Source organism: Tachyglossus aculeatus, chromosome 14 (assembly GCF_015852505.1).
Source record: "Tachyglossus aculeatus isolate mTacAcu1 chromosome 14, mTacAcu1.pri, whole genome shotgun sequence".
Taxonomy (NCBI): Eukaryota; Metazoa; Chordata; class Mammalia; order Monotremata; family Tachyglossidae; genus Tachyglossus; species Tachyglossus aculeatus.
The window spans coordinates 18,962,396-18,987,571 of NC_052079.1; the positions used below are offsets into that span (position 1 = coordinate 18,962,396).

Genomic DNA, 25,176 nt, shown 5'->3' on the forward strand with positions numbered 1-25,176 from the left:
TGGAGCTTCAAAACGAATGGCCTGCTCCCAAGTCAAGGGGAGCCCTCCAGTGCGGTCTCTGGGTGATGAGGCCACTGGCAGTCCGCGGATTTCTCTCGACTCTGAAATGGCCCCCTCGCCCTCGACCGATCGGGCCAGAGGAGCGTCGGCCGTTTCCTTCGGGGCCTGACGGAAGAAGGGCCGTCTGCGGAGTTAGATTCGGTGATCCGGCTCCGCCGCCGGGCTCCGGCGGGGCGGAGAGCGGCAGGGTGAGGGGAGTCGGGGGAGGCTGCGGAAGCGGGGGGCGGGGGAGAATGTGGGGCGGCCACACCGAGCCCGAAGTCCGTCCTCTCTGCTCCCACACTGTCTCGCTGCTCGAGGGGTCTGTCTCTCTCCCCCTCTGTCGGTCTCTCTCTGGGTCATTCTCTCTCCTTCCATGGGTCTCTCCCTCCCTCTGTGGGTCTCTTTCCCTCTGCGGGTCTCTCCCACTCTCTGGGGTCTGTCTCCCCCGCTTTGGGTCTTTCCCTCTGTTCATTCAATCATTCAGTCGTATTTATTGAGCACTTACTCTGTGCAGAGCACTGTACTAAGCGCTTGGGAAGTACAAGTCGGCAACATATAGTGACAGTCCCTACCCAGCGACGGGCTCACAGTGTAGAAGGGGGCCCTGTTGGTCTCTCTCGCTTTCCCTTTACAGGCTTCTCAGTCTCTCTGTCTTTGAGGGATCTGTCTCTCCCTCGGCTGGTCTCTCTCTTTCCCTCTGTGGATCTCTCTCCGTCTCTCTGAGTCTCTCTCCCTCCCTCCGTGAGGTCTCCCTCTCTCAGCAGGCATCTCTCCCTCCCTCCCTCTGCAGGGTTTCCTCTCCCCCTCATTTTTTGCGTTGAGCTAACAATTCCTCCCACCCCCCCCCCACAGATTCTTCCTGAACTAGCTTGGATTCATTCATTCAGTCGTATTTATTGAACGCTTACTGTGTGCAGAGTACTGTACTAAGCGCTTGGGAAGTACAAGTCGGCAACATCTAGAGACGGTCCCTACCCCACAGTGGGCTCACAGTGTAGAGTGGGGAGACAGACAGCAAAACAAAACATGTCGACAGGCAGCAGGCTCCCGTTATTTGGGCAGTGATCTTGGGAGTGAGGCAGGCAGGATATGTCCTGGAGCTTTGATCTGTGGAATTCTGTTGGTTCAAACTCATAGCCTGAAGAGAACCATAGTTAGGTTCATCAGTGTGGGTAAGGAATTTTAAAAATGTGGCAAAAAACGGAAGGCCCATAATTCGAGCTAAGGTTGATCTGTGGGTTCCTTGCATGATACTGGACTCTAGAAACATTCCGGGCCTGTTCCTTAGACTCTTGGAGGAGATCTGCTAACCGGCTAAGCTACCTTCCAGTCTCTGGAAAGCCACGACCCTTCCTTCAAGATAGTTCATCCATGTATTCGTAAATGCTCAGCTGTTGCCATGGATTGATCTCCAGCCTGGATTATAGAAATGCCTTCTAACCATCAGTCAATCGATCACATTTATGGAGCGGTGACTGTTTGCAGAGCACTATACTAAGCACTCGGGAGAGTTAGTGGGTCCCCTTCTCCGTCCCCCCCATCTTACCTCCTTCCCTTCCCCACAGCACCTGTATATATGTATATATGTTTGTACATATTTATTACTCTATTTATTTATTTTACTTGTACATATCTATTCTATTTATTTTATTTTGTTAGTATGTTTGGTTTTGTTCTCTGTCTCCCTCTTTTAGACTGTGAGCCCACTGTTGGGTAGGGACTGTCTCTATATGTTGCCAACTTGTACTTCCCCAGCACTTAGTACAGTGCTCTGCACACAGTAAGCGCTCAATAAATACGATTGATTGATTGATTGATCTGCTAACTGGCTAAGCTATCTTCCAGTCTCTGGAAAGCCACGACCCTTCCTTCAAGGTAGTTCATCCATGTATTCGTAAATGCTCAGCTGTTGCCGTGGATTGATCTCCACCCTGGATTATAGAAATGCCTTCTAATCATCAATCGATCACATTTACGGAGTGCTTACTGTTTGCAGAGCACTATACCAAGCACTCGGGAGAGTCGGTGGACACATTCTCTGCCCATGACGAACTCAGTCTAGAAGGGGAGACAGACATTACTTTAAAGATATGGAGATAAGTGCTGAGGCGCTGGGAGGAGGGACGAATAAAGGGAGCAAAACAGAAGGGAGTGGGAGAAGAGGAAAGGAGGGCTCAGTCAGGGAAGGCCTCTTGGAGGAGATGGGCCTTATTCAATAACGCTTTGGAGGAGGGGAGAGGAGAGAGGGTCAGATATTCATTCATTTATTCATTCAATCGTATTTACTGTGTGCAGAGCACTGTACTAAGCGCTTGGGATGTACAAGTCGGATATGAAGAGGGGGAACGTTCCAGGCCAGAGGCAGGACCGAGGTGAGAGGTCAGCGGCGAGATAGACGAGATGGAGGTGCAGTGAGTAGGTTGGTAATAGAGGAGCAAAGTGTGCGCGTGGGGTTATAGTAGGAGAGCAGCGAGGTGAGGAAGGAGGGGGCAAAGTGACGGACCGCTTTAAAGCTGATGGTGAGGAGTTTCTGTTTGATGCGGAGGTGGAATTATCCCAAGGAGAACCGTCCAAAGAAGGCGCATGATGTCAGACTGTCAGTAGGCCATCGTGCTTGGCAGATTGTGACACTCCCGTTAAACCCATTCTGTCCCCCCCCCCCCCCCCCCCCCGCCACAGTTCACTCCCATTGTGTCCCCACTTCCTTTTCCTTCCCAGAATTTTAGGGTCGACACCCCCCCACCACCACCACCGACAGTCCCAGTCATAGGCTGAAAATCACAGCTTTCTGAGCCTACAGATCCCATGCTGAAGCGGCAGGACCTAATGGAAAGAACACGGGCCGGGAAGCGAGAGGACTTGGGTTCTAATTCTGACAGTGCCTGCTGTTTGCTGAGGGATCGTGGGCAAGTCATTTTACTTCTCTGGGCCTCAGTTTATTCAGCTGTAAAGTGGGAATTCAGCACCTGTTCTGCCTCCTACTTCGACTGTGAGCCCCACGTGGGACGGGGATTGTGTCTGATCTGATTAAACTTGTATTGACCTCATCCGTAAAATTGGGATGAAGACTGTGAGCCCCACGTGGGACAACCTGATTACCTTGTATCTCCCCCAGCGCTTAGAACAGTGCTTGGCACATGGCGCTTAGCAAATACTATTATTATTATTATTTACCAATTATTGAGCACTACTGTCTGCAGAGCACTGTACTAAGCGCTTGGGAAAGTACGCTACAACAGTGCTCTAGAACAATGCTTGATTCATAGTAAGTGCTTAACAAATGCCATAATAATCATCATCATAGTAACACCACGGGAAAGCTCGTAGACACTTTTCTGAAAATGTCAGACTCCGGGGCAAAACTGCCGAGTTGGAGCAGCTTTCCTCCATTCTGCTTTTTTTGTATGGTACTTGTTAAGCACCTGATATGTGTCAGGCACTGTACTAAGTGCCGGGGTAGATACAAGCTAATCAGGTTGGACCCAATCCCCCTCGCACTCGGGCCTCACAGTCTCCATCCGCATTTTTCAGATGAGGGAACTGAGTCCCGGAGAAGCGAAGTGACATTCCCAGTCACAAGCAGACCTGTGGCGGAGCCGGGATCTGAACCCAGGTCCTCTGACTCACAGGCCTGGGCTCTTTCCACTAGGCCACACTGCTTCCCTTCCCGGGGGGAAGGCTTCGTCTCCCAAACGGAGAAGACTCTGGTTCCTGCTCTAAGACCCATCGGCTGCTTCCTTTCGCCAACCTGTACTTCCCAAGCGCTTAGTACAGTGCTCTGCACGCAGTAAGCGCTCAATAAATACAATCAAATGAATGAATGAATCCCAGGCTGGCTTGTTTTTGCGGATACTTGCCGAACGGAATGACCAAAACGAAAAATAGGCAGTGCTATCGTGATCATTATGAGTTGCCTGTGAATTTCACCATGCAAACACCTGTCTCTTCTGGAATATTGGTTTTCTTGCCGAGAGTGCATCGTATTTCTAATAACTCTTCCCCAATGGCCCTTTGTGTTGTGTTTTGTTTTGATTTAGAGATCACATGGTCTTCTAAAGAAGTCATGGGTAGTTGTTGTAGCTGTCCAGATAAAGAAACTGTCCCAGATAACCATCGAAACAAGTTTAAAGTAAGTACAATCTTCGTTTTCTTTCTCTTGTTCCTCTCCCTCCCCACTTTTCCTTCTCCTCCCCCATTCTCCTCTCATCTGTCCTTCGTCTCTCCTTCCCCCGTCTCCGCTTTCCCCTTCTTCTCTCCTTCCGCTCTCTTCTCCTCTGAACTACCTGTTATTCAAGATTTCTTTGTCTCTGTGGTGCTTTAAATTGAGCCCTTGTGTACTTGTTTATGTGTATTCCTTGGGTTGAAGCTACGTTGTAATATTTCTAGGAAGTGATGGTTTTTTGGCCTCCTCAGTCAGTCATTTATTGAGCATTTACTGGGTGCAGAGCACTGTACTAAGCGCTTGGGAGAGTACAATTTAACAATAAACGGACACATTTCCTGACCAAAACGAGCTCACAGTGTAGAGGGCCATTTCCTTCTGGTTCATTAAAATCATAAGCTCTGAGGGCAGAGGCCCCGTCTGTCTGTTTCCTATGGGACTCCTCACATCACTTGATTTCCTTTTCCCCTTGAACCAAGAATCGATTAACTCACGAGATCCACCTAAACAGCCCAAAGCCTGAAAACGAAGCACTTCTAGTGAATTAGCAGCCAGAGGTGTAGAATAAATAGCCTTAGCCTACTGTTAGATCCAAAGCTGACGGAGACGTGTTTTGTTGTTTTTTTTTTAATTTTTTTGTGGGGTGGTTTTTTAGGTCATTAACGTGGATGACGATGGTAACGAGCTGGGTTCTGGCGTAATGGAGCTGACAGACACAGAACTGATTTTGTACACCCGCAAACGGGACTCGGTGAAATGGCATTACCTCTGTCTGCGTCGTTATGGCTACGATTCCAACCTCTTCTCTTTTGAAAGCGGTCGAAGATGTCAAACTGGACAAGGTATGTGAAGCCGTGACCTTTTTTTTTTTACTTCGAACTGTTTTCACCAACCTGCGTATTAAATGAGTCATTCAGTCATCTCTCTGAGAATAGATGCCGATGCTTCTTTTCTCAGTGCACTCAGAATGAACTGGTCTTTTTTGTTCCTTAGGTAAAGTGGATTCGGCAATTGGTCATCATCATTCAAATCCTTTGGGTCTATATCTGGAGGGTTATACATTTTGGAAACAGAGTGAAAAACACCATTGTTGTGCTTAAGGCTGATAAATTTGCCCTAAGTCTTCAAGAACCTGTATTCCTAACTGGAAGACGGTCACATTTTAGAAATGATTATGTTCCCTTTATTAATAATAATAATAATGATAAGAAGAAGAAGAACAGGAAGAATAGCATTCATTAAGTGTTCCCTGTGTGTTAATAATAATAATAATAATAATGGTATTTGTTAAGCACTTACTATGTGCAAAGCACTGTTATAAGTGCCGGGGTAGATACAAGGTTATCAGGTTGTCCCACGTGGGGCTCACAATCAATCAATCAATCAATCGTATTTATTGAGCGCTTACTGTGTGCAGAGCACTGTACTAAGCGCTTGGGAAGTACAAGTTGGCAACATATAGAGACAGTCCCTACCCAACAGTGGGCTCACAGTCTGAAAGGGGGAGACAGAGAACAAAACCAAACATACTAACAAAATAAAATAGAATAGATATGTACAAGCAAAATAAATAAATAAATAAATAGAGTCTTAGTCCCCATTTTACAGTTGAGGTAACTGAGGCACAAGTTAAGTTAAGAAGTTAAGTGACTTGCCCAAGGTTAATATTAATGGCTGGTTAGAAGAGAATGAAGAAGATGGTATTTGCTAAGCATTTACTATGTGTCAAGCACTGTTTTAAGGGCTGGGATAGATACATGGTAATCAGGTTGTACAGAATCCCTGTCCCACATGGGGCTCACAGTCTCAATCCCAGTTTCACAGATGAGGGAACTGAAGCCCAGAGAAGTGATGTGACTTGCCCAAGGTCACACAGCAGACAGGAGGCAGAGTCGGAATTAGAACCCACAGCCTTCTGACTCTCAGGCTTGGGCTCTACCCACTATACCATGCTGCTTCTAAGAGCGCTTTTCATCCCTGTCTCACACAGGGTTCCCATTTTATTCTTGATCCTGGTTCTGTTTCCTGGGGATATTATGGCCCAAAAGTAAAATAGTAAATTGGCATTTTTTTTTTCCCGACTTGCCCACAGACCCCACTAACTCTTCGGTAAGTGTCCGTCTACAAGGGTGCACTTATGTAAGGCTTCTGTTCCTGAAGGTTTTTCCTGAAGGAAAACACCACCTGTTTTGCTCAGTTCGAGTTGCGATGTTTACCTGCCACGGGGAAAGTTACTTTATGAGCTATTTCAGGTCTTAGTTCTTCCTCCGCCTCCCCCAGGTGCTGTTAATCAGTCTCGTCTTTGATCCAGACAGTGTTGGAATCTGCCAACACTTCCCAAGCCCCCACAAACGTGTGTGTGTTTAAATCAGACAGTCAATCAGTGGAATTTATTCAGTGCTTACTGTGTGCAGAGCACTTGGGAGAGCACAATACGCTACCCAGAGGGAAGTGACCATCTACAACGGAAGGCAGACATTAAAAACTCTCGTTAGGGGAAGAATAGTATGTGAGGATCTCTGTAGATGAGTGTCGAGCTGGTGGGCTGAGTATCGAAGTGTTTAAGGCGTACACGGCCAAATCGATGCAGAGGGGAGGACACTGACGGCTTAGTCGGGGAAGGCCTCTTGGAGGAGATGGGATTTTTAGGATAAGAACTCAGGATAGTGTGGGGACTTGGGAAATATCAGGTGCCAGTGTATAAATAGCTGAATTTTCAAGCAGATACAAGGACATCCCTCTTCGTCTGTTCTTATGCCATTCTTCTATCTCGGCATATCTACCAATTTGAAGTGAAGTTAAGGGATTAGCTGTTTGAAGCCCGTCTGTCCCACCCAGCGTCCACCCCTCTCCCCCGATCCGCTTGAGATCTTTCGCTCCAAGCGAATGACAGAGGCCCGTGCTCAGTCCGTGTAAAGAATTGCCCAGCCCATCCGCCTCCCCCTTGTAGACTGTGAGCCCGTTGTTGGGTAGGGACTGTCCCTATATTGTACTTCCCAAGCCCTTAGTACAGTGCTCTGCACACCGAAAGCGCTCAATAAATACGATTGAGTGAATGAATGAAATCCAAGAGGCCCCCAAATTCAATTCGTCCTTTGGTTGGAGGATGTGACCAACCTTGGTTACGTGGGGAGAGACCCACGTCCGCACACTCTCCAGTACTTGTGGTTCATGAAAATTCAGGAGTGTAGCTTTCCCCCTCCTACTTAGACCGTGAGCCTCATGTGGGACAGGAGCTATGTCCGACCTGATTACCCCGGATCCATCACAGTGCGTGGCACGTAGTAAGCGCTTAACAGATATCATAATTATCATTAATTATTATTAGGATTATTTTTTCTCCGGCCCCCAGCGGATAAGCGTTATTCAGGGACCAGTGAATAAGGGTGCCTAACCCCAGCAAGACATGCTTCTGAATTATTTTTGCAGTGGAGGGGGGTGATGGTTTGCACTGAATCGTCCCCACTCTCTCGCTCTGTGCCCAGGTCCCCCCCAGATTATCCCCAGTCTTCTGACTCCCAGGCCGGGAGGCGTCTAAACTAGCGATCCGACCTGTTCTGTACGTTGTTGTCGAGCGGGAATTCTCACTTCCAGCATAGGCGATATTAGCCATCATAAGGGGGGCGGTGATGGGGATGCTGGCTGGAGAGAGTGAAAGCGAGGAAAAGCAAAATGTTTAGGTGGGTATTTTTGGGTAACAGTTATACCCCTTTGGACCAGTCAGGGTTTGGAACTAGGACTATTCTTAGCTCTGTCCTATTTCGGCAACGAACAGCAGTCTGAAAACTGGAACAGCTACTTATAAAAGCCGGCGGCTCCGTGAACACGTGAGGCGCGAAGAACATTTTTTCCCGAAAGCACAATTTGTGGGTCATCTTAATGAAGGTCATTCTCAGGTTAAAATATTACCATTGAGAAGCAGTGTAGCTCAGTGGAAAGAGCACGGGCTTTGGAGTCAGAGGACATGGGTTCGAATCCCGGCTCCACCAATTGCCAGCTGTGTGACTTAGGGCAAGTCACTTGACTTCTCTGTGCCTCAGTTCCCTCATCTGTAAAATGGGTATTAAGACTGTGAGCCCCCCATGGGACAACTTGATCACTTGTAACCTCCCCAGCGCTTAGAACAGTACCTTGCACATAGTAAGCGCTTAATAAATGCCATTATTATTATTATTATTATTATTACCTAGTTTTCTTTTGTATTTTAAAGCAACCAAATGTCACGATTTGAGGGGGGTTTCATTGTTGTGTTAAGTGTGACGACTTTAAGTTAGTGCTTTCGGGGGCAAGAGTCAAGCCGCTTTGCTTTTTTATTCACCCCTCCCTCAGCCCCACGGCACTTCCGCACCTATCTGTAATCTATTTATTTCTATCTGTCAGTGTCCATCTCTGCCTCTAGACTGTCAAGCTCCTTGCAGGCAGAGAGTGTGTCTATTAAAGCTGTCATGGTGTACTCTCCCAAGCGCTTTGTACAGTGCTCTGCACCCAATAAGCGCTGAGTAAATACGATTGATGGAGTCTTTGTTGGTGAGGTTGGCTCCTCCTGCTTTCGAAAGGCCGGGGCGACCCACCGCCGGCTCTGTGCCTTCCTGGGGCCTGTCTTTTAAAGTCTCCCCGCTTGTCGTTTTAGCCAGTTTGATTTTTATCCCGTGTTTGTGTTTTCTCCCTCTTTGGGGATTTTATGGCCGTCCAGTGGAAAGTTAATAAACCCGTAACCTACTCACCTAGTGAGAAGAGCACGGGCCTGGGTTTCAGAGGGCCTGGGTTCTAATCCCAGCTCTATCACCTGCTGCTCAGAGGCCTTGGACAAGTCCCTTAGCTTCTCTTGCCTCAGTTTCCTCATCTGTAAGGTGGGGATCAAATCCTACTCCTTCCTACCTGTGAGCCGCAGCTGGGACAGGGGCTGTCCGGTCTGATTATCTCATACCTACCCACACCTACAGAAAAGTGCCTCAGTGCATAGCAAGAGATTAATTAATTTAGAAAGAAACCCTTATTTCACCCAGATTTATTTTTCGGTAGGTCTACTTACTCATCTGAGAGTTTGCTGCTTCGTGAAGCGTTTCATTTTGGGGTCCAACTGCCTAATACTAATAATAGTCATATTTATTAAACACCTACCGCGTGCCAGGCACTGTACTGAGCGCTGGGGTGGGTACCGGAAAATCGGGTTGGACACAGTCCCTTGTCCCACACGAGGCTAACGGTCTCAATCCCCATTTTACAGTTGAGGTGACTTTAGAAGAACCGTTTTCTTTTGGTTTTTATCCCTTAGAGCAGATCCGGTAGCAGGTACAATCGACCGCCATCCTTTCCAGCTGTTGAAGAGTTAGCGAAGCTGAATGGCTTAGGGGAGGGAGCCCGGGCCTCGGAGCCAGAGGGACCTGGGTTTGAATCCCGACTCCACCGCGTGTCTGCTGGGTGACCTCGAGCAAGTCACTTCACTCCTTCGGGCCTCAGTCCCTTCATCCATAAAATGGGGATGGAGACTGCGAGCCCCACGTGGGACAGGGATTAGGTCCAACCTGATAACGTGTCCAACCTGATAACCGCGTGTCTGCCGCAGCGCTTAGAACAGCGCTTGGCACGTAGCGAGCGCTTAGCAAATACCATCATCAATATTATTCTTATTCTGTGGAAAGAAAGGAGTCAACCTAGCCTTTAACGTTTACTGTGTTTCGACTGTGCTTGTAGGAATATTTGCCTTCAAGTGCGCCCGGGCAGAAGAACTGTTTAACATGCTGCAAGAAATCATGCAGAACAATAGCATAAATGTGGTCGAAGAGCCAGTAGTAGAAAGGAATCATCATCAGACCGAGCTGGAAGTCCCCCGAACGCCTCGCACCCCATCTAGTAAGTCATTCCGCTTACCCGGCCGAGTCGCCTTTATGAGGTACGATGTAACTTGACTCCGTGATTTGGTTATTTGGGAGTCAACAAGTTGGTTGCTCTCTCCGGGAAACTACGGGACTTTTTGTTTTTTGCCCACACTTTGCAACGGGAGCAAGTTCAAGGCGAACTGTCAGTTGCAGAAGGGGGACTCTCTCAGTGTTAGAGGGCTACTGCTGAGAGCCGGCGGTGTCACCTCCGCTCTGTAAATCTTCAGTTTTCCAAGGCCCTAGCTGAACTTGCCGATTGTTTTGCGCAGTTTTCCCCGGGAGGCTTTTCTAAAGGAGGGGAACCGAGGCCGGTCGCGGATTGAGTCGTAGCCGCGGCAGGATTAAAGGGCTTCACCGTGGCCGTTTTCCTGCTTTTTGTTTTGAATGGTATCAGCTCCCGGGTTCGGCGCCCCAGCTGTACCCAACGGGTATCCCCGCTATCCCTCCTTCGGAGACGCGTCGTCCCACCCTTCCAGTAGACACCCGTCGGTGGGCAGTGCTCGGCTCCCGTCCGTAGGCGAAGAGTCCACGCATCCCTTGCTGGTGGCCGAGGAGCAAGTAAGTGCGCGGGACCCGACGCCCTTGGGGAGACCGCCGTCCCCATCCCTAGACCAAGGGGCTCTTTTCGATGGCATCGCTGCCTGCAGGTTTCCGTCCGTCCTCCGGAACCGCCGCCGATTCCATAGCGTTCGGGAAAGGTTTTGGGCTGTCAGAAACGCCACTGTGGAAATCTGCTCCGACCGCCCTAAATGAGAACTCGATTTCCTTTGCGAATAGTGTTGTTAAAAAGCGTTTCTTCAATAAAGAGACGAGGCGGGGCCTAGCGGAAAGGGCACGGGCCTGGGAATCAGAAAGACCTGGGTTCTAATTCCGGCTCCACCGTGTGGCCTTGGGCAAGTGACTTGACGTCTCTGTGCCTCAGTTACCTCAGCTGAAAACGGGGATGAAGACTGTGAGCCTCCCGTGGGACGGGGACTGCGTACAACCTAATTTGCTTGTATCCACCCCAGCGCTTAATGCAGTGCCTGGCGCGTAGTAAGCGCTTTCACTCATTCAATCGTGTTTATTGAGCGCTTACTGTGTGCAGAGCACTGTACTAAGCGCTTGGGAAGTACAGTTCAGCACCAAAGAGAGACGATCCCTGCCCACTACAGGCTCACAGTCTAGAAGGGGGAGACAGACATCAAAACAAACAAACAGGCATCAATAGCGTCAATATAAAGAAATAGAATTATATATCATCATCATCATCAATCGTATTTATTGAGCGCTTACTATGTGCAGAGCACTGTACTAAGCGCTTGGGAAGTACAAATTGGCAACATATAGAGACAGTCCCTACCCAACAGTGGGCTCACAGTCTAAAAGGGGGAGACAGAGAACAAAACCAAACATACTAACAAAATAAAATAAGTAGAATAGACATGTACAAGCAAAATAAATAAATAAATAAATAGAGTAATAAATATGTACAAACATATATACATATATATATATACATTAGAACAAGTAAACAGGCATTAATATAAATAAATGGAATTATTGCTATGTACATTTATATATAAGGGCTGTCGGGCGGGGATGGGGAGTAGAGCAAAGGAGGCGAATTGGGGCGATGGGGAGGGGGAGCTGAGGAAAAGGGGGGCTTAGTGCTTCACAGGTACTTTATGAATGAATAAATAACCACTTGCCATTTGGCTAGTGTAATTCAGTGTTTGGGTCAACCCAGTTCACGAGCATAAAGTTGATAAAATAATCCATAGACTAGATTGTGGTGTTGTGATACTGCACGAAGGTTTGAGCCACAAGAGGAAACAGCGAAGGTGGAAACAGTTTTGTCTTCAGGTCGTAAATTCTGATGAGTCAGTGGCCATAGAGGCAAGGAACAGTCCCTCTAGACTCTAAGCTCGTTGTGGGAGGGGAACGTGTCTTCCAGCTCCGTCAGTACAGCGCTCTGCACACAGTAAGTGCTCAGGGAGTGATCCTGATCGGTTGATTGATTGACGGGGACAGGTTAATTCAGCAGAAACTACCTTGGAGAAAGCTTCATTGCTGGAATCGGGGTCCCCCACGTACTTGCAAGTTGCTTGGGGACCTAGGTTTCAGCCAGGCTCGGTTCTTTGGGCGGTCAGCTCCTTGAATTGAAATCAGCAGACTTCCTCTCCTTCGGCTGATCTTGTCCAGCTGTCAGATTCCACCCGAAAACACGGAAAAAGAGCAAACCGAGAACAGTTGAGTGGTCCTCCCTGCGAGAGCCCCGCATTTCGATCTTAGGGAAAGATAGGGATGACGGGGGAGAAGGCGAGGTTAGACAAAACTGCCCATCCAGGTCGTCCCCAGACTCAATCAATCAATCAATCAATCGTATTTATTGAGCGCTTACTATGTGCAGAGCACTGTACTAAGCGCTTGGGAAGTACAAATTGGCAACACATAGAGACAGTCCCTACCCAACAGTGGGCTCACAGTCTAAAAGGGGGAGACAGAGAACAGAACCAAACATACCAACAAAATAAAATAAATAGGATAGAAATGTACAAGTAAAATAAATAAATAAATAAATAAATAAATAGAGTAATAAATATGTACAACCATATATACATATATACAGGTGCTGTGGGGAAGGGAAGGAGGTAAGATGGGGGGATGGAGAGGGGGACGAGAGGGAGAGGAGGGAAGGGGCTCAGTGTGGGAAGGCCTCCTGGAGGAGGTGAGCTCTCAGCAGGGCCTTGAAGGGAGGAAGAGAGCGAGCTTGGCGGAGGGGCAGAGGGAGGGCATTCCAGGCCCGGGGGATGACGTGGGCCGGGGGTCGACGGCGGGACAGGCGAGAACGAGGTACGGTGAGGAGATTAGCGGTGGAGGAGCGGAGGTTGCGGGCTGGGCAGTAGAAGGAGAGAAGGGAGGTGAGGTAGGAGGGGGCGAGGTGATGGACAGCCTTGAAGCCCAGGGTGAGGAGTTTCTGCCTGATGCGCGGATTGATTGGTAGCCACTGGAGATTTTTGAGGAGGGGAGTGATATGCCCAGAGCGTTTCTGGACAGAGATAATCCGGGCAGCAGCATGAAGTATGGATTGAAGTGGAGAGAGACACGAGGATGGGAGATCAGAGAGAAGGCTGGTGCAGTAGTCCAGACGGGATAGGATGAGAGCTTGAATGAGCAGGGTAGCAGTTTGGATGGAGAGGAAAGGGCGGATCTTGGCAATGACTCAAATCGAAGCGATGCCGCTAGATCCTAGGAGACAGCGAGTCCTCGTGTATTTCGCACTCGCCGGAAAGGGCCTCTGTCGTGGAGAAGATGGTGCCTGATTTCTCCCCATTGCCCACCCCATCCCTCTGGATAACATCACGTAGGGTGCCCTCCTGTCATCTTCTCAGAAGGTGGGGGCATTGGGGGTTTGTGGAAGTCGCTGGTCCCTTTTGTCCTGTTGCCCATTTTGACCTTTTGTGTTAGGCACTCCCTATGCCGAACACAACTCAGGATAAGCGGGAAACATCGGTCCCTGGACTTGGTCGACGGCGGGAGGAGAATGGGTACCGATTCCCCAGCACTTAGCACAGCGCTCTGCTTATAGCAAATTCATTGAGTCGTTCTAGACTGTGAGCCCACTGTTGGGTAGGGACTGTCTCTATACGTTGCCAACTTGTACTTCCCAAGCGCTTAGTACAGTGCTCTGCACACAGTAAGCGCTCAATAAATACGATTGATTGATTCAGGCCTATTTACTGAGCGCCTACTGTGCGTAGCAAGTGCTCCACAAATCCCATCGATCGATGGATTGGTCACAGCCACTGCAAGTTGCATTTTCAATTTTGCCTTTTCAGTTACCGAGCCCTTAATTAGAAAGAACGGTGGAATTGTAAAAATTGATACAGTCGGGAGCGTCAGCCAGTCAGTGGTATTTATTGAGCACCTTCTGGGTACGACAGTCCTGTGCTAAGCGCTTGGGGAGCGCTCACCAGAAACAAAGCACCATCATCATCATCAATCGTATTTATTGAGCGCTTACTATGTGCAGAGCACTGTACTAAGCGCTTGGGAAGTACAAATTGGCAACATGTAGAGACAGTCCCTACCCAACAGTGGGCTCTCAGTCTAAAAGGGGGAGACAGAGAACAAAACCAAACATACTAACAAAATAAAATAAAGCAAAGCAGCGTGGCTCAGTGGGACGAGCCCGGGCTTTGGAGTCAGAGGTCATGGGTTCAAATCCCAGCTCCGCCAATTGTCAGCTGGGTGACTTTGGGCGAGTCACTTCACTTCTCTGGGCCTCAGTGACCTCATCTGTAAAATGGGGATGAAGACTGTGAGCCCCCCGTGAGACAACCCTGATCACCTTGTAACCTCCCCAGCGCTTAGAACGGTGCTTTGCACATAGTAAGCGCTTAGTAAATGCCATTATTATTATTATTATTACTATTATTATTATTATTTCTTGCCCTCGAGGGTAATCCTTAGATTTTAAGTAAGCTCTCTCTTTTAGGCGGAGACCGGGTGCATTTCCGGCATACAGACTTCTGGCTGAGGCGCGACAATGTAGCCGTTCTCTGCCTGCAGGCTCGGATAGGAGTTGGTACCCACTGTGTTTATCGAGCGCTTACCTTGTGCACCGTACTAAGTGCTGGGGAGAAGACAATCCAACAGAGTCGTTAGATTCTGGCCATTAGAAATTTGTAGTCTACAGTTGGAAGAGTTGATCTCAACTCTGCTGGGTTCAGAAAGGACACCAGCCTCTCAACTTTGGGGAAGGAATCACCATCGGCGCCACAGTTTGTTAAATTACAGACTCCTTTTGCAGAGGCAAGGGTTTTGTGCTCGTGGGTCCCTTTAAGCACCTGCCACTCACCCCACCCTCAGCCCCGTAGTGCTTCAGTCCACATATCTGTAATCTACGGAATAATCATCATCATCATCATCATCATCATCATCAATCGTATTTATTGAGCGCTTACTATGTGCAGAGCACTGGACTAAGCGCTTGGGAAGTACAAATTGGCAACATCTAGAGACAGTCCCTACCCAACAGTGGGCTCACAGTCTAAAAGGGGGAGACAGAGAACAAAACCAAACATACTAACAAAATAAAATAAATAGAATAGATATGTACAAGTAAAATAAATAAATAAATAAATAGAGTAATAAATATGTACAAACATATATACGTATATACAGGTATATATGTATATATATATATATATATACATATATACATAATAAATAATTATGGTATTAAGTGCTTGCTATGTGCCAAGCACCGTTCCAAGCACTGGGGGAGATACAAGGTAATCAGGTTGTCCCACGTGGGGCTCACAGTCTTAATCCCCGTTTTACAGATGCAGTCACCGAGGCTTAGAGAAGTGAAGCGACTTGCCCAAAGTCACACAGCCGACAAGTGGTGGAGCCGGGATTAGAACCCAGGTCCCCCGTCTCCCAAGGCCGTGCTCCTTCCATTAAGCCACGCTCCTTGCTTCCCCCTCTTGACCGTACGGTCTTTGTGGGTAGGGAACATCAGCAGCAGCAGCAGCAATCGTATTTATTGAGCGCTTACTGCGTGCAGAGCACTGTACTAAGCGCTTGGGAAGGACAAGTTGGCAACATATAGAGATAGTCCCTACCCAATAGTGGGCTCACAGTCTAAAAGGGGGAGAACATGTCTGCTTATTGTCGTATTGTACTCTGTCAAGCGCCTAGTAGAGCGCTCTGCATGCAGTCAGCGCTTAGTAAATATGACTGAATGAATACGCACCCAAAATTGGATTATTTACATTGTTGTCTGTCTCCCCTTCTAGACCGTAAGCTGATTGAGGGCAAGGAACGTTTCGACCAACTCTGTGGTTTGGGTCTCTCCCAAGCGCTCAGTCCAGTCCCCCGCAGGCAGCCGGTGCCCAGTAAATACCCCCTGATCGTAATAATAGCCGTGGCATTGAGAGAAGCAGCGTGGCTCAGTGGAAAGAGCCCGGGCTTGGGAGTCAGAGGTCATGAGTTCAAATCCCGGCTCCGCCACTTGTCAGCTGGGTGACTTTGGACAAGTCACTCCACTTCTCTGGGCCTCAGTTCCCTCACCTGTAAAATGGGGATGAAGACTGTGAGCCCCACATGGGACAACCTGATCACCTTGTATCCCCTCCAGTGCTTTGCACATAGTAAGCGCTTAACAAATACCATCATCGTTATTATTAAGCGCTTACTTTGTGCCAAGCACCAGGGTAGATGACAGGTTGTCAGGTCGGACATAGTCCCCTGTCCCCCCGTGGGGCTCGATCCCCATTTTCCAGACGAGGTCACTGAGGCCCAGAGCAGCGGAGCGACTTGGCCCGGGTCGCTCAGCAGACGCGCGGCCGCGCGGGGATGAGAACCCCCGGGCCCCGGCGGGGGTGGACCCCTCCTGATGCTTCCCTTCTCACCGTGTCTCTTTAGGTCCACACCTACGTCAACACCACGGGGGTCCAGGAAGAGCGCAAGGCCCGAGCGGGCACGCACGCCCCCGCCGAGCTCCCCGGCGCCGAGAGCGGCAAGGCCCGGGGCGAACCCGGCGGCCCCGAGGAGCGGGACCCCCAGGTGGTCCTCGAGCCGGAGGGGGTCAAATTCGTGTTAGGGCCGACCCCCGTGCAGAGACAGCTGATGGAGAGGGAGAAACTGGCACAGCTCGGAGCCGAGGCGGCGGGGAGCCGCGGCCCGCCGCCCGGCGAGCGGGACGCGGGCCCCGACGGCGCCGAGCGCCGCGAGGGGCCCGCCGCCGCGCCCAAGCTGGCGTACGAGAACATCAACGGGCTCTCCCTCCCGGCCGGCCGCAGGGGCCGGCTCCCGCCCCCGCCCGCCGCCGCCGCCGCCGGCGGCCCCTCGGACGCCCAGAACGCCAACAACTCGGCCCAGCGGCGGACCGCGCTGTTGAACTACGAGAACCTGCCGTCCCTGCCCCCGGTCTGGGAGGCGGCCCGCCAGCCGGGCCGGCCCGGGGCCGAGCTCCCGGGGCCCAAGACCCCGGCGCTGAACGGCCATCACCCGGCGCTGGACCCCGCGCACAACTACGTCAACACGGAGAACGTGGCGGTGCCGGCCAGCGCCCACAAGCCGGAGCCCCCCCCGGCGCCGGGACTGTGCCCCCTCCGTCTTCAACTTCGACCTCCGGCGGCCCAGCTTAGAGCACAGGCAGCTGAACTACATCCAGGTGGACCTGGAGGGCGGCAGCGACTCGGACAACCCCCAGACCCCCAAAACCCCCACCACCCCGCTCCCCCAGACCCCGACCCGGCGCACGGAGCTGTACGCCGTGATCGACATCGAACGGACCGCTGCTATGTCCAGCTTGCAGAAAGCCCTGCCCCGCGACGACGGCACTTCTAGGAAAACGAGACATAACAGTACCGACCTGCCCATGTGAGGCCGGGGGAGGGGGCCGCCCACCCGCCGTTTGCACCTTTGTGAAGTTTTCTTTCTTTTTTTCTTTTTTTTTAAAAAAAATGAAGATGCGACTGCCCCGCTTTCGTTTCTAAACACTCACCCCTTTTCTAGACTGAGGCACGGTCTCTCCCGACCACCCCTCGCGGGCTCGTTTCGTGCCAAGTCCTCGCGTTGAAGCGACTGTCGTCCCTTGCTCCCAGGGGCTCGCCTCCGGCCCGGTGCCCGGCGAAGCGAGCGACGTGCCGGCTCGGGGTCCGCGAGCGGCGTCTAAAAGCCTCGCGGTCCGCGCGTCGGCCCCCGCGGGCATCCGGCCTCCGACGGGAGCTGGCCGTCGACTCCCCCTCTCCGGATCGCGCGTCGCTCTGTGCCGTCTCCTTAGCTCGAGGCCTTCGGACGTGAGCCGGGACGCGTCGGACGGGTGAGGGGTAGTCGGCTCGCCTCTCTCTGTACACGCCGGCTTCTCTCCCCTCGGCGAGGGCACCGCGTCGGTCGGCGTCGTGAGGGGCTTCGGCCGGGGAAGGGACCGACCCTTCCTCCCCCGGCCTCCTCGTTTCCCGGGAGAAGGACGCGCCAAAGGTCATTTGGCACGAACCACGGTAGGATCTAGAATCAACCTCAGGTCAGTCCCGCCGGAAACGAATTTGCAACGCTGTGCCACGCCACCTCCCCTCAGTGTACCTGAACGGGTAGCGTCGGCAGTGCTCGCCGGAAGGCGTAGGAGGTTTCCACGTACCTTAATTGGGTGTCGGGATGTCGGTCTCGTTTGGTCCCGTGACGTCTTTACGTCCCGATCGGTTGAGTCTGTACATAGTCCCACGTCTGATCGTGCGTCCATCCTTACACCGATCGTGCGTCCATCCTTATATATATATATAGTCTACGTTCTTGTCAAACTCTGATTTCTTTTTCCTCTCCTTTTTTTTTTTCCTTCGGCAGGTTCATTTGTAACTCACTGTTAGATTTAACAGGGTCGTCCTTTTCCAGTATTTATTGACACGCTGTTTACCTTTCACGTCTGCTTAGACATTCGCTTCAGTTGGAAATTTCACCCGCGGGTCCGTGGGCGGCGACCTCGCGGGTCGTCGGGGGGAGAGGCGGTGGTAAAACAGGGAGCCCCGAGATGTAGCCCGTGTCCGCCCCGATCCCTCACCCCCCAGCACTTTAGCAGTGGTTCGCTCAGCCAAGCGACCTCGCTTGACTGCAGTCGCGCTGTTAGCCCGCCTTCTCGGAGCGTTCATCAGCTGTGCTGCGGGAACGTCTAGGCATCCCTCCCGGAGCGTCACGAGTCAAGCGCTCAGTACAGTGCTCTGCATACAGTAAGCGCCCGATAAATACGATTGAATGAACGAATGCACACAGTCAGCGCTCAATAAATACGACTGAACGAATTGCCGGCGCAACAGGTGCGACGGAGGACCAGTAGCAAAGGGATTAAGTCATGACCTGGGCGGCCGAGGAACCGACGCCCCCCTAAAGGGACGTGAGTTCTGGAGTCAGATCGGTCGGAAAAATCAAAATCGCCCGGTCCAGGTGTCCGCGAGGACAGAAAGGAGGATCAGAAGAAGGATCGAGTCACCTTGCCAAAACTTTTCACGGATCTTTGTTTGTTTGTTTTTCCCCACCCTCTGGATTCCACATGTCGCGGCTGTTTCCTCGCCTTTTCTTCCCCCGGTTTCGGGGGGAGGTTTTCCCGTCAGAGTTCCGCGCTGACAGGCCGGGAATCAGCCCGGGAATCAGGCTCGACTGTGTTCGCCCCCTCCCCCCGGATCCGTCACTCCGGTAGAGCGGGGACCACTGTAGGGAAGATAAGGCGCCCCGGTGGGGTTCACTACTTCGAAACCACGATTCCGTCAATGTGCCTCCCAGGATTTTCCTCTGGGAACTTGGTGCTTACTTAAGTGCTCACTTAGAGGCAGAGGGTGCCCGGTGGGTGGGAACGGGGAGGACGGAGGGGATGCAGCCTCCCGATTCCCCTCTGCCCCTCGTCTCGCCGTTCCAGACTTGGGTTTTTAACGCGGAGGGCGTTCACCGGACCAGCTGCGGGCGGCGGGTTGGGCAGCGCGGTCCGGGAACGAGGACGAAGGGGACGGGCGTCCCTTAACCCCGGGAAATGAGACCGAGACAGGATTGCTCATCTTTCTACTAAAGGGCTAATGCACTAACCTTACTCCTTCCGATGGGAAAGAAAAAACCCTCTTGTCGCCCCCATCACCCCCGAACTCGGCGAGGCTTCTGGGAGAAGAGAGGGGCGGATTAGAGCTTGGCCAAAGGTACCTGGGGAAGAGGGGAGAGGGGAAAGACTTGTTTTGTTTTGCTGTCCGTCTCCCCCTTCTAGACGGTGAGCCCGTTGTCGGGTAGGGATTGTCCCTCTCTGTTGCCAAATTGTACTTTCCAAGCGCTTAGTGCAGTGCTCTGCGCACAGTAAGCGCTCAGTAAATACGATTGAATGAATGAAAAGGGGGAAACGGAGGAGCCGTGACGGTCGCACCCTGGTATTCTGGGTCGACGAGGGAAAATTTGTGTGCAACCGGTCACGTCGTGATGACTGATGGAATTCAGTTGTGAACGTCTAGTCCGGCAAAATTCAGAGTACTCCCCTCTGCCCCCCTCCAGAATTTAGCGAGCCGCCCCGCGGGAGAGTCGCCTCCGTCGTATCGGCCGTTGGTCTTTGCACGAAAGGGGTTTGCCGTGAACCCGCAGTAACGCCATCCCTCTCTTCCCTTCGCCCACCTGCGGTACACTTTCTCCCCGACCAAGCTCGGAATCGGACGAGGGTGCCCTCGGCCTGCTTTTTCCTCAGACTGTGGGATTTTGTTGTTTTTTTTTTTTTTGTCGTCGTCCTTTCTTCCTCCCTTCTTTCAACTCTCCTGTCCTTGCAAAAAACTGTAATCTGGTGCCTTCCCTCCCACCAGGAAGATAAAGCAAGTGGTTCTTTCATTTTTACTGCTGCTGTGGAGTGACAAGATATGCACTTTACTCTCGATTGACTAAGCAAATAGCTTTCTCTCTCCTCAGCCCGTCTAGCTTGTCATCCCCAGTCGGCTCCACGGACGCTAGGCTCGGGTTCTAGGAAAACCCGCCGGTAGGCTCTGGGTTCCTGAGGGCTGTCGATGCAGATCCCGCGGTTAAACAGTACACGTGTGTACGGGATGACACGATGCTGTAATCTTTTCTCAGAAAATGCGGTACAGCATGTCAAGTACCTCAAAACACGTTCTCCGACGTCACAATGGGAAAGGGGCCTTATATTTTTCACTGTTTCCCAGCCTTCCGCCACTGTGTTTTTTGCCTCCGGGCGACGTTTCCAGCTGTAGTTTGTTCCCCCGATGCTATCTAGTCCACGAGGACGCGGCCGAGGATGCGTGTCTGTGTATACGTAGATATGTACAATTGCACACACACACACAGAGCATGCCTCCTTATGAGGTAAATCGCTGCTTCCGTGCAGTTTCCTTCGAAAAGTCTGATGCGTGAGGTCTATGGTACTAACTTTCTCTTCTTGCCCTGAAATTTGCCAAATTTTGAACCCTGGCATTCTCCGCACTTGAAGGAGACTGGTGTAGAGGGATTGAATGTATAGAAAATGCTCCTGGTGTGAGTTGAGTCAAAAATCGGCATGGAATGCCCTAAAACGATATGCCTAAATAGCTCTATCCTTCATCCCCCTAAACCATCTCTCCATTCCCTGTCGCTTCCCCCTCCGTGCCCCCGTCCCCCTTTTTTTATTTTCCCTCCATCACCTTGATCCGTTTCAGCATCGCTAGGTCTAACTTCTTTAAACCGTTGGTCTGCATCGCAAACTACACTCTAGATTTGCAATTCTGGTACAACTGAACACCTTTTCAGTTTGAAGCTGCCTGATTAATAGTACAGTAGCCACCAACGTGCCACAGCTGCATTGTTCAATGCAAAGGAGTCGTTTTTTTTTATAAAGGCCAAAATCACGTTACGTTTTATTCTCACTTCATTGTATGATATTGTAAGATGATTGTATGTCCTAATTTGCATTATCAAATGTTTGTTTTTTCCTACTTAAAGGCATAAATATAGCAACTTTGTATAAAGGTAGCTTACTAGATTTATAATTTTTTTCTTTTATAAAAAGTTGTCTAACAGTGGGACTACCGTTGCCAAATTGTACATGAAATATGAATTTTGCCCCCTTTGGTTACGATTTCTTTTTATAGACATTCCACATTTCTCTATAAAAGACTAAAGTGATACTGTACTATGCAGAAATTGTGTATTTTTGATGCGGTTTCCTACCGGCATTTTGCATTTTGGTTTGCATTTTTAGTATCGATATAGCTTTCCAAATGTTAATTAAAATAAAACCTTGTATTATGAAATATTGACAACATTGTTTGCCTCCTGTCTTCCCTCAGCCCTCGGTTTCCCCTTCCCCCCCCCGCCCTCCTTCCCTCCCCGTCAGTGCCAACTTCATAATTTTTGTAGCATGGCAATAAAATATTGATTTTACATTTTCGCGGTGTGTTTTTGGTTGGGGCTGGGGAAGGAGGGACCAACTTGGTTGTTTCGGCATTGCCACATGGCAACTTCAAGTGGTAAGCGCTTAGTACAGTGCTCTGCACACAGTAAGCGCTCAATAAATACGATTGATTGATCGATTGGTAAAGAGCATCGGGTCCAAAATGCTTTGCACTTGGCAGTGAAGGAAGATGAGAGTTTGAAAGCGTTTAAGCCAACGCCTGTACGTTCCCTGAATGTTTGTGGATAAACAGCAATGCTTGTTTTTTCTTGAAATGTTGAAGCTCACGCCATGGCATTGAGGAACAGAATATTTGCTTGCACAGATGACTGTGATTTGATATTCCTCAATTTTTTCAGTAGGCATATGACATTTACATCAAGGTTGATCTCTGTGGCAAAAAACAGCTCCATCAAAAATGGGATTTACGTGTACACTTTCTCTGCACTGTGAAGAATTTAGGGGAGAACCAGCCCCAAGACTTAAAAAAAAAAAAAGAGTAGGGGAGAAAAGTGATAAGCTAAAGCCATCAGTAGTGAAGAAAAGAATATCTGCTCTTTCAGTCCGTTCAGTCGCCAACAAGATCATCTCTCCAGTGTGTTACAGAGGAGCAAATTTAAGCCTCAAAGTGAAATGACTTGGCCGAAGAAACTGAGATTAATGCAGACTTGAGGACCCCCCACCCCCCCCAAGTTTCTAGTCTTTTGCCACAGCACGAACTCCCACTTATTTGGGTGTCACTTTCATGTTTACAAATTTCTTTACACGGCAGAGTTGGCAGGGGGCCGAGCTCAGAACTAGATACCCATTTATATTGTTTCTCCCTTTATTAAGCCCTGAGGGGCTTCACTTCAGTACCATCAGAATAAACAGAATAATAGCTATATACACATCATTAATAAAATAGAGTAATAAATGTGTACAAAGATATACAAGTGCTATGGGGAAGTGAGAGGGGTAGGGCAGAGGGAGGGTGCCTAGCAAATAGCAAGCGCGTAATAATAATGATGGCATTTTTTAAGCGCTTACTATGTGCGACGCACTGTTCTAAGCACTGGGGGGGACTACACGGTGATCAGGTTGTCCCACGTGGGGCTCACACTTTTAATCCCCATTTTCCAGATGAGAGAACTGAGGCCCAGAGAAGTGAAGTGACTGGCCCAAAGTCACACAGCGGACAAGGGGCGGAGCGGGATTCGAATCCATGACCTCTGTGTCCCAAGCCCGGGCTGTTTTCACTGAGCCACGCTGCCTCTCTAACAAATGCCATCATCATTATGATCATTATCATCATGACCCCAGGGCTTAGTACAGTGCTTGGCGCCTAATAACTGCTAGAATATAGTAAGAATTATTATTACCTCATCTATACCTTGAGAAGCAGCGTGGCTCCGTGGAAAGAGCCCGGGCTTGGGAGTCAGAGGTCATGGGTTCTAATCCCAGCTCCGCCACTTGTCCGCTGTGTGACCTTGGGCAAGTCACTTCACTTCTCTGAACCTCAGCTCCCTCGTCTGGAAAATGGGGCTGAAGACTGTCAGCCCCACGTGCGACAACCTGATTGCCTTGAGAAGCAGCGTGGTTCAGTGGAAAAGAGCCCGGGCTTTGGAGTCAGAGGTCATGGGTTCAAATCCCGGCTCCGCCACTTGTCTGCTGTGTGACTTTGGGCAAGTCACTTAACTTCTCTGTGCCTCAGTTCCCTCATCTGTAAAATGGGGATGAAGACCGTGAGCCCCCCGTGGGACAACCTGATCACCTTGTAACCTCCCCAGTGCTTAGAACAGTGCTTGGCACATAGTAAGCACTTAAATGTGACCTCAGGCAAGTCACTTAACTTCTCTGAACCTCAGTTACCTCGTCTGGAAAATGGGGCTGAAGACTGTGAGCCCCACTTGTGGCAACCTGATTACCTTGTATCGCCCCAGCGCTTACAACAGTGCTTGGCACTCCATCCCCCCCATCTTACCTCCTTCCCTTCCCCACAGCACCTGTATATATGTATATATGTTTGTACATATTTATTACTCTATTTATTTTACTTGTACATATCTATTCTATTTATTTTATTTTGTTAGTATGTTTGGTTTTGTTCTCCCCCTTTTAGACTGTGAGCCCACTGTTGGGTAGGGACTGTCTCTATATATTGCCAACTTGTACTTACCAAGCGCTTAGTACGGAGCTCTGCACACAGTAAGCGCTCAATAAATACGATTGATTGATTGGCACATAGTAAGCGCTTAGCAAATGCCATTATTATTATCTATAAAATGGGGATTAAGACTGTGAGCCCCACGTGGGACAACCTGATTACCTTGTAATCAGAGAAGCAGCGTGGCTCAGCAGAAAGAGCCCGGGCTTGGGAGTCCGAGGTCATGGGTTCGAATCCCAGCTCCGCCACTTGTCTGCTGTGTGACTCTGGGCAAGTCACTTCACTTCTCTGGGCCTCAGTTCCCTCATCTGGAAAATGGGGATGAAGACTGGGAGCCCCCCGTGGGACAACCTGATCACCTTGTATCTCCCCCAGCGCTTAGAACAGTGCTTGGCACATAGTAAGCGTTTAACCAATGCCACCATTATTATTGTATCTACCTGAGCGCTTAGAATGGTGCTTGGCACATAGCAAGAGCTTAATAAATGCCATTATTATTATTATTACTGTGGTTTCTAGACTGTGGGCCCACTGTTGGGTAGGGACCGTCTCTATATGTTGCCAACTTGTACTTCCCAAGCGCTTAGTACAGAGCTCTGCACGCAGTAAGCGCTCAATAAATACGATTGATCGATTGATTGATTGGCACATAGTAAGCGCTTAGCAAATGCCATTATTATTATTTATAAAATGGGGATTAAGACTGTGAGCCCCACGTGGGACAACCTGATTACCTTGTAATTACCTGATTACCAGAGAAGCAGCGTGGCTCAGCGGAAAGAGCCCGGGCTTGGGAGTCCGAGGTCATGGGTTCGAATCCCAGCTCCGCCACTTGTCTGCTGTGTGACCCTGGGCAAGTCACTTCACTTCTCTGGGCCTCAGTGACCTCATCTGGAAAATGGGGATGAAGACTGGGAGCCCCCCGTGGGACAACCTGATCACCTTGTATCTCCCCCAGCGCTTAGAACAGTGCTTGGCACATAGTAAGCGCTTAACAAATACAACCTCATTACCTTGTATCTCCCCCAGCTCTTAGAACAGTGCTTGGCACATAGTAAGC

At 50.1% G+C, this 25,176-nt stretch overlaps 1 protein-coding gene across 1 annotated transcript; it reads left to right on the forward strand.

The window, feature by feature from the left end:
* The first annotated feature begins 212 nt into the window (after positions 1 to 212).
* On the forward strand, positions 213 to 19,670 carry FRS2 (fibroblast growth factor receptor substrate 2). Its single transcript, XM_038756727.1, is given in 7 exon segments — positions 213 to 248; positions 4,080 to 4,171; positions 4,860 to 5,046; positions 9,899 to 10,057; positions 10,478 to 10,641; positions 16,498 to 17,157; positions 17,159 to 19,670. Coding segments are annotated over 6 exon segments (1,539 nt in total). The 5' UTR covers positions 213 to 248; positions 4,080 to 4,105; the 3' UTR covers positions 17,462 to 19,670.
* The last annotated feature ends 5,506 nt before the right edge of the window (positions 19,671 to 25,176 follow it).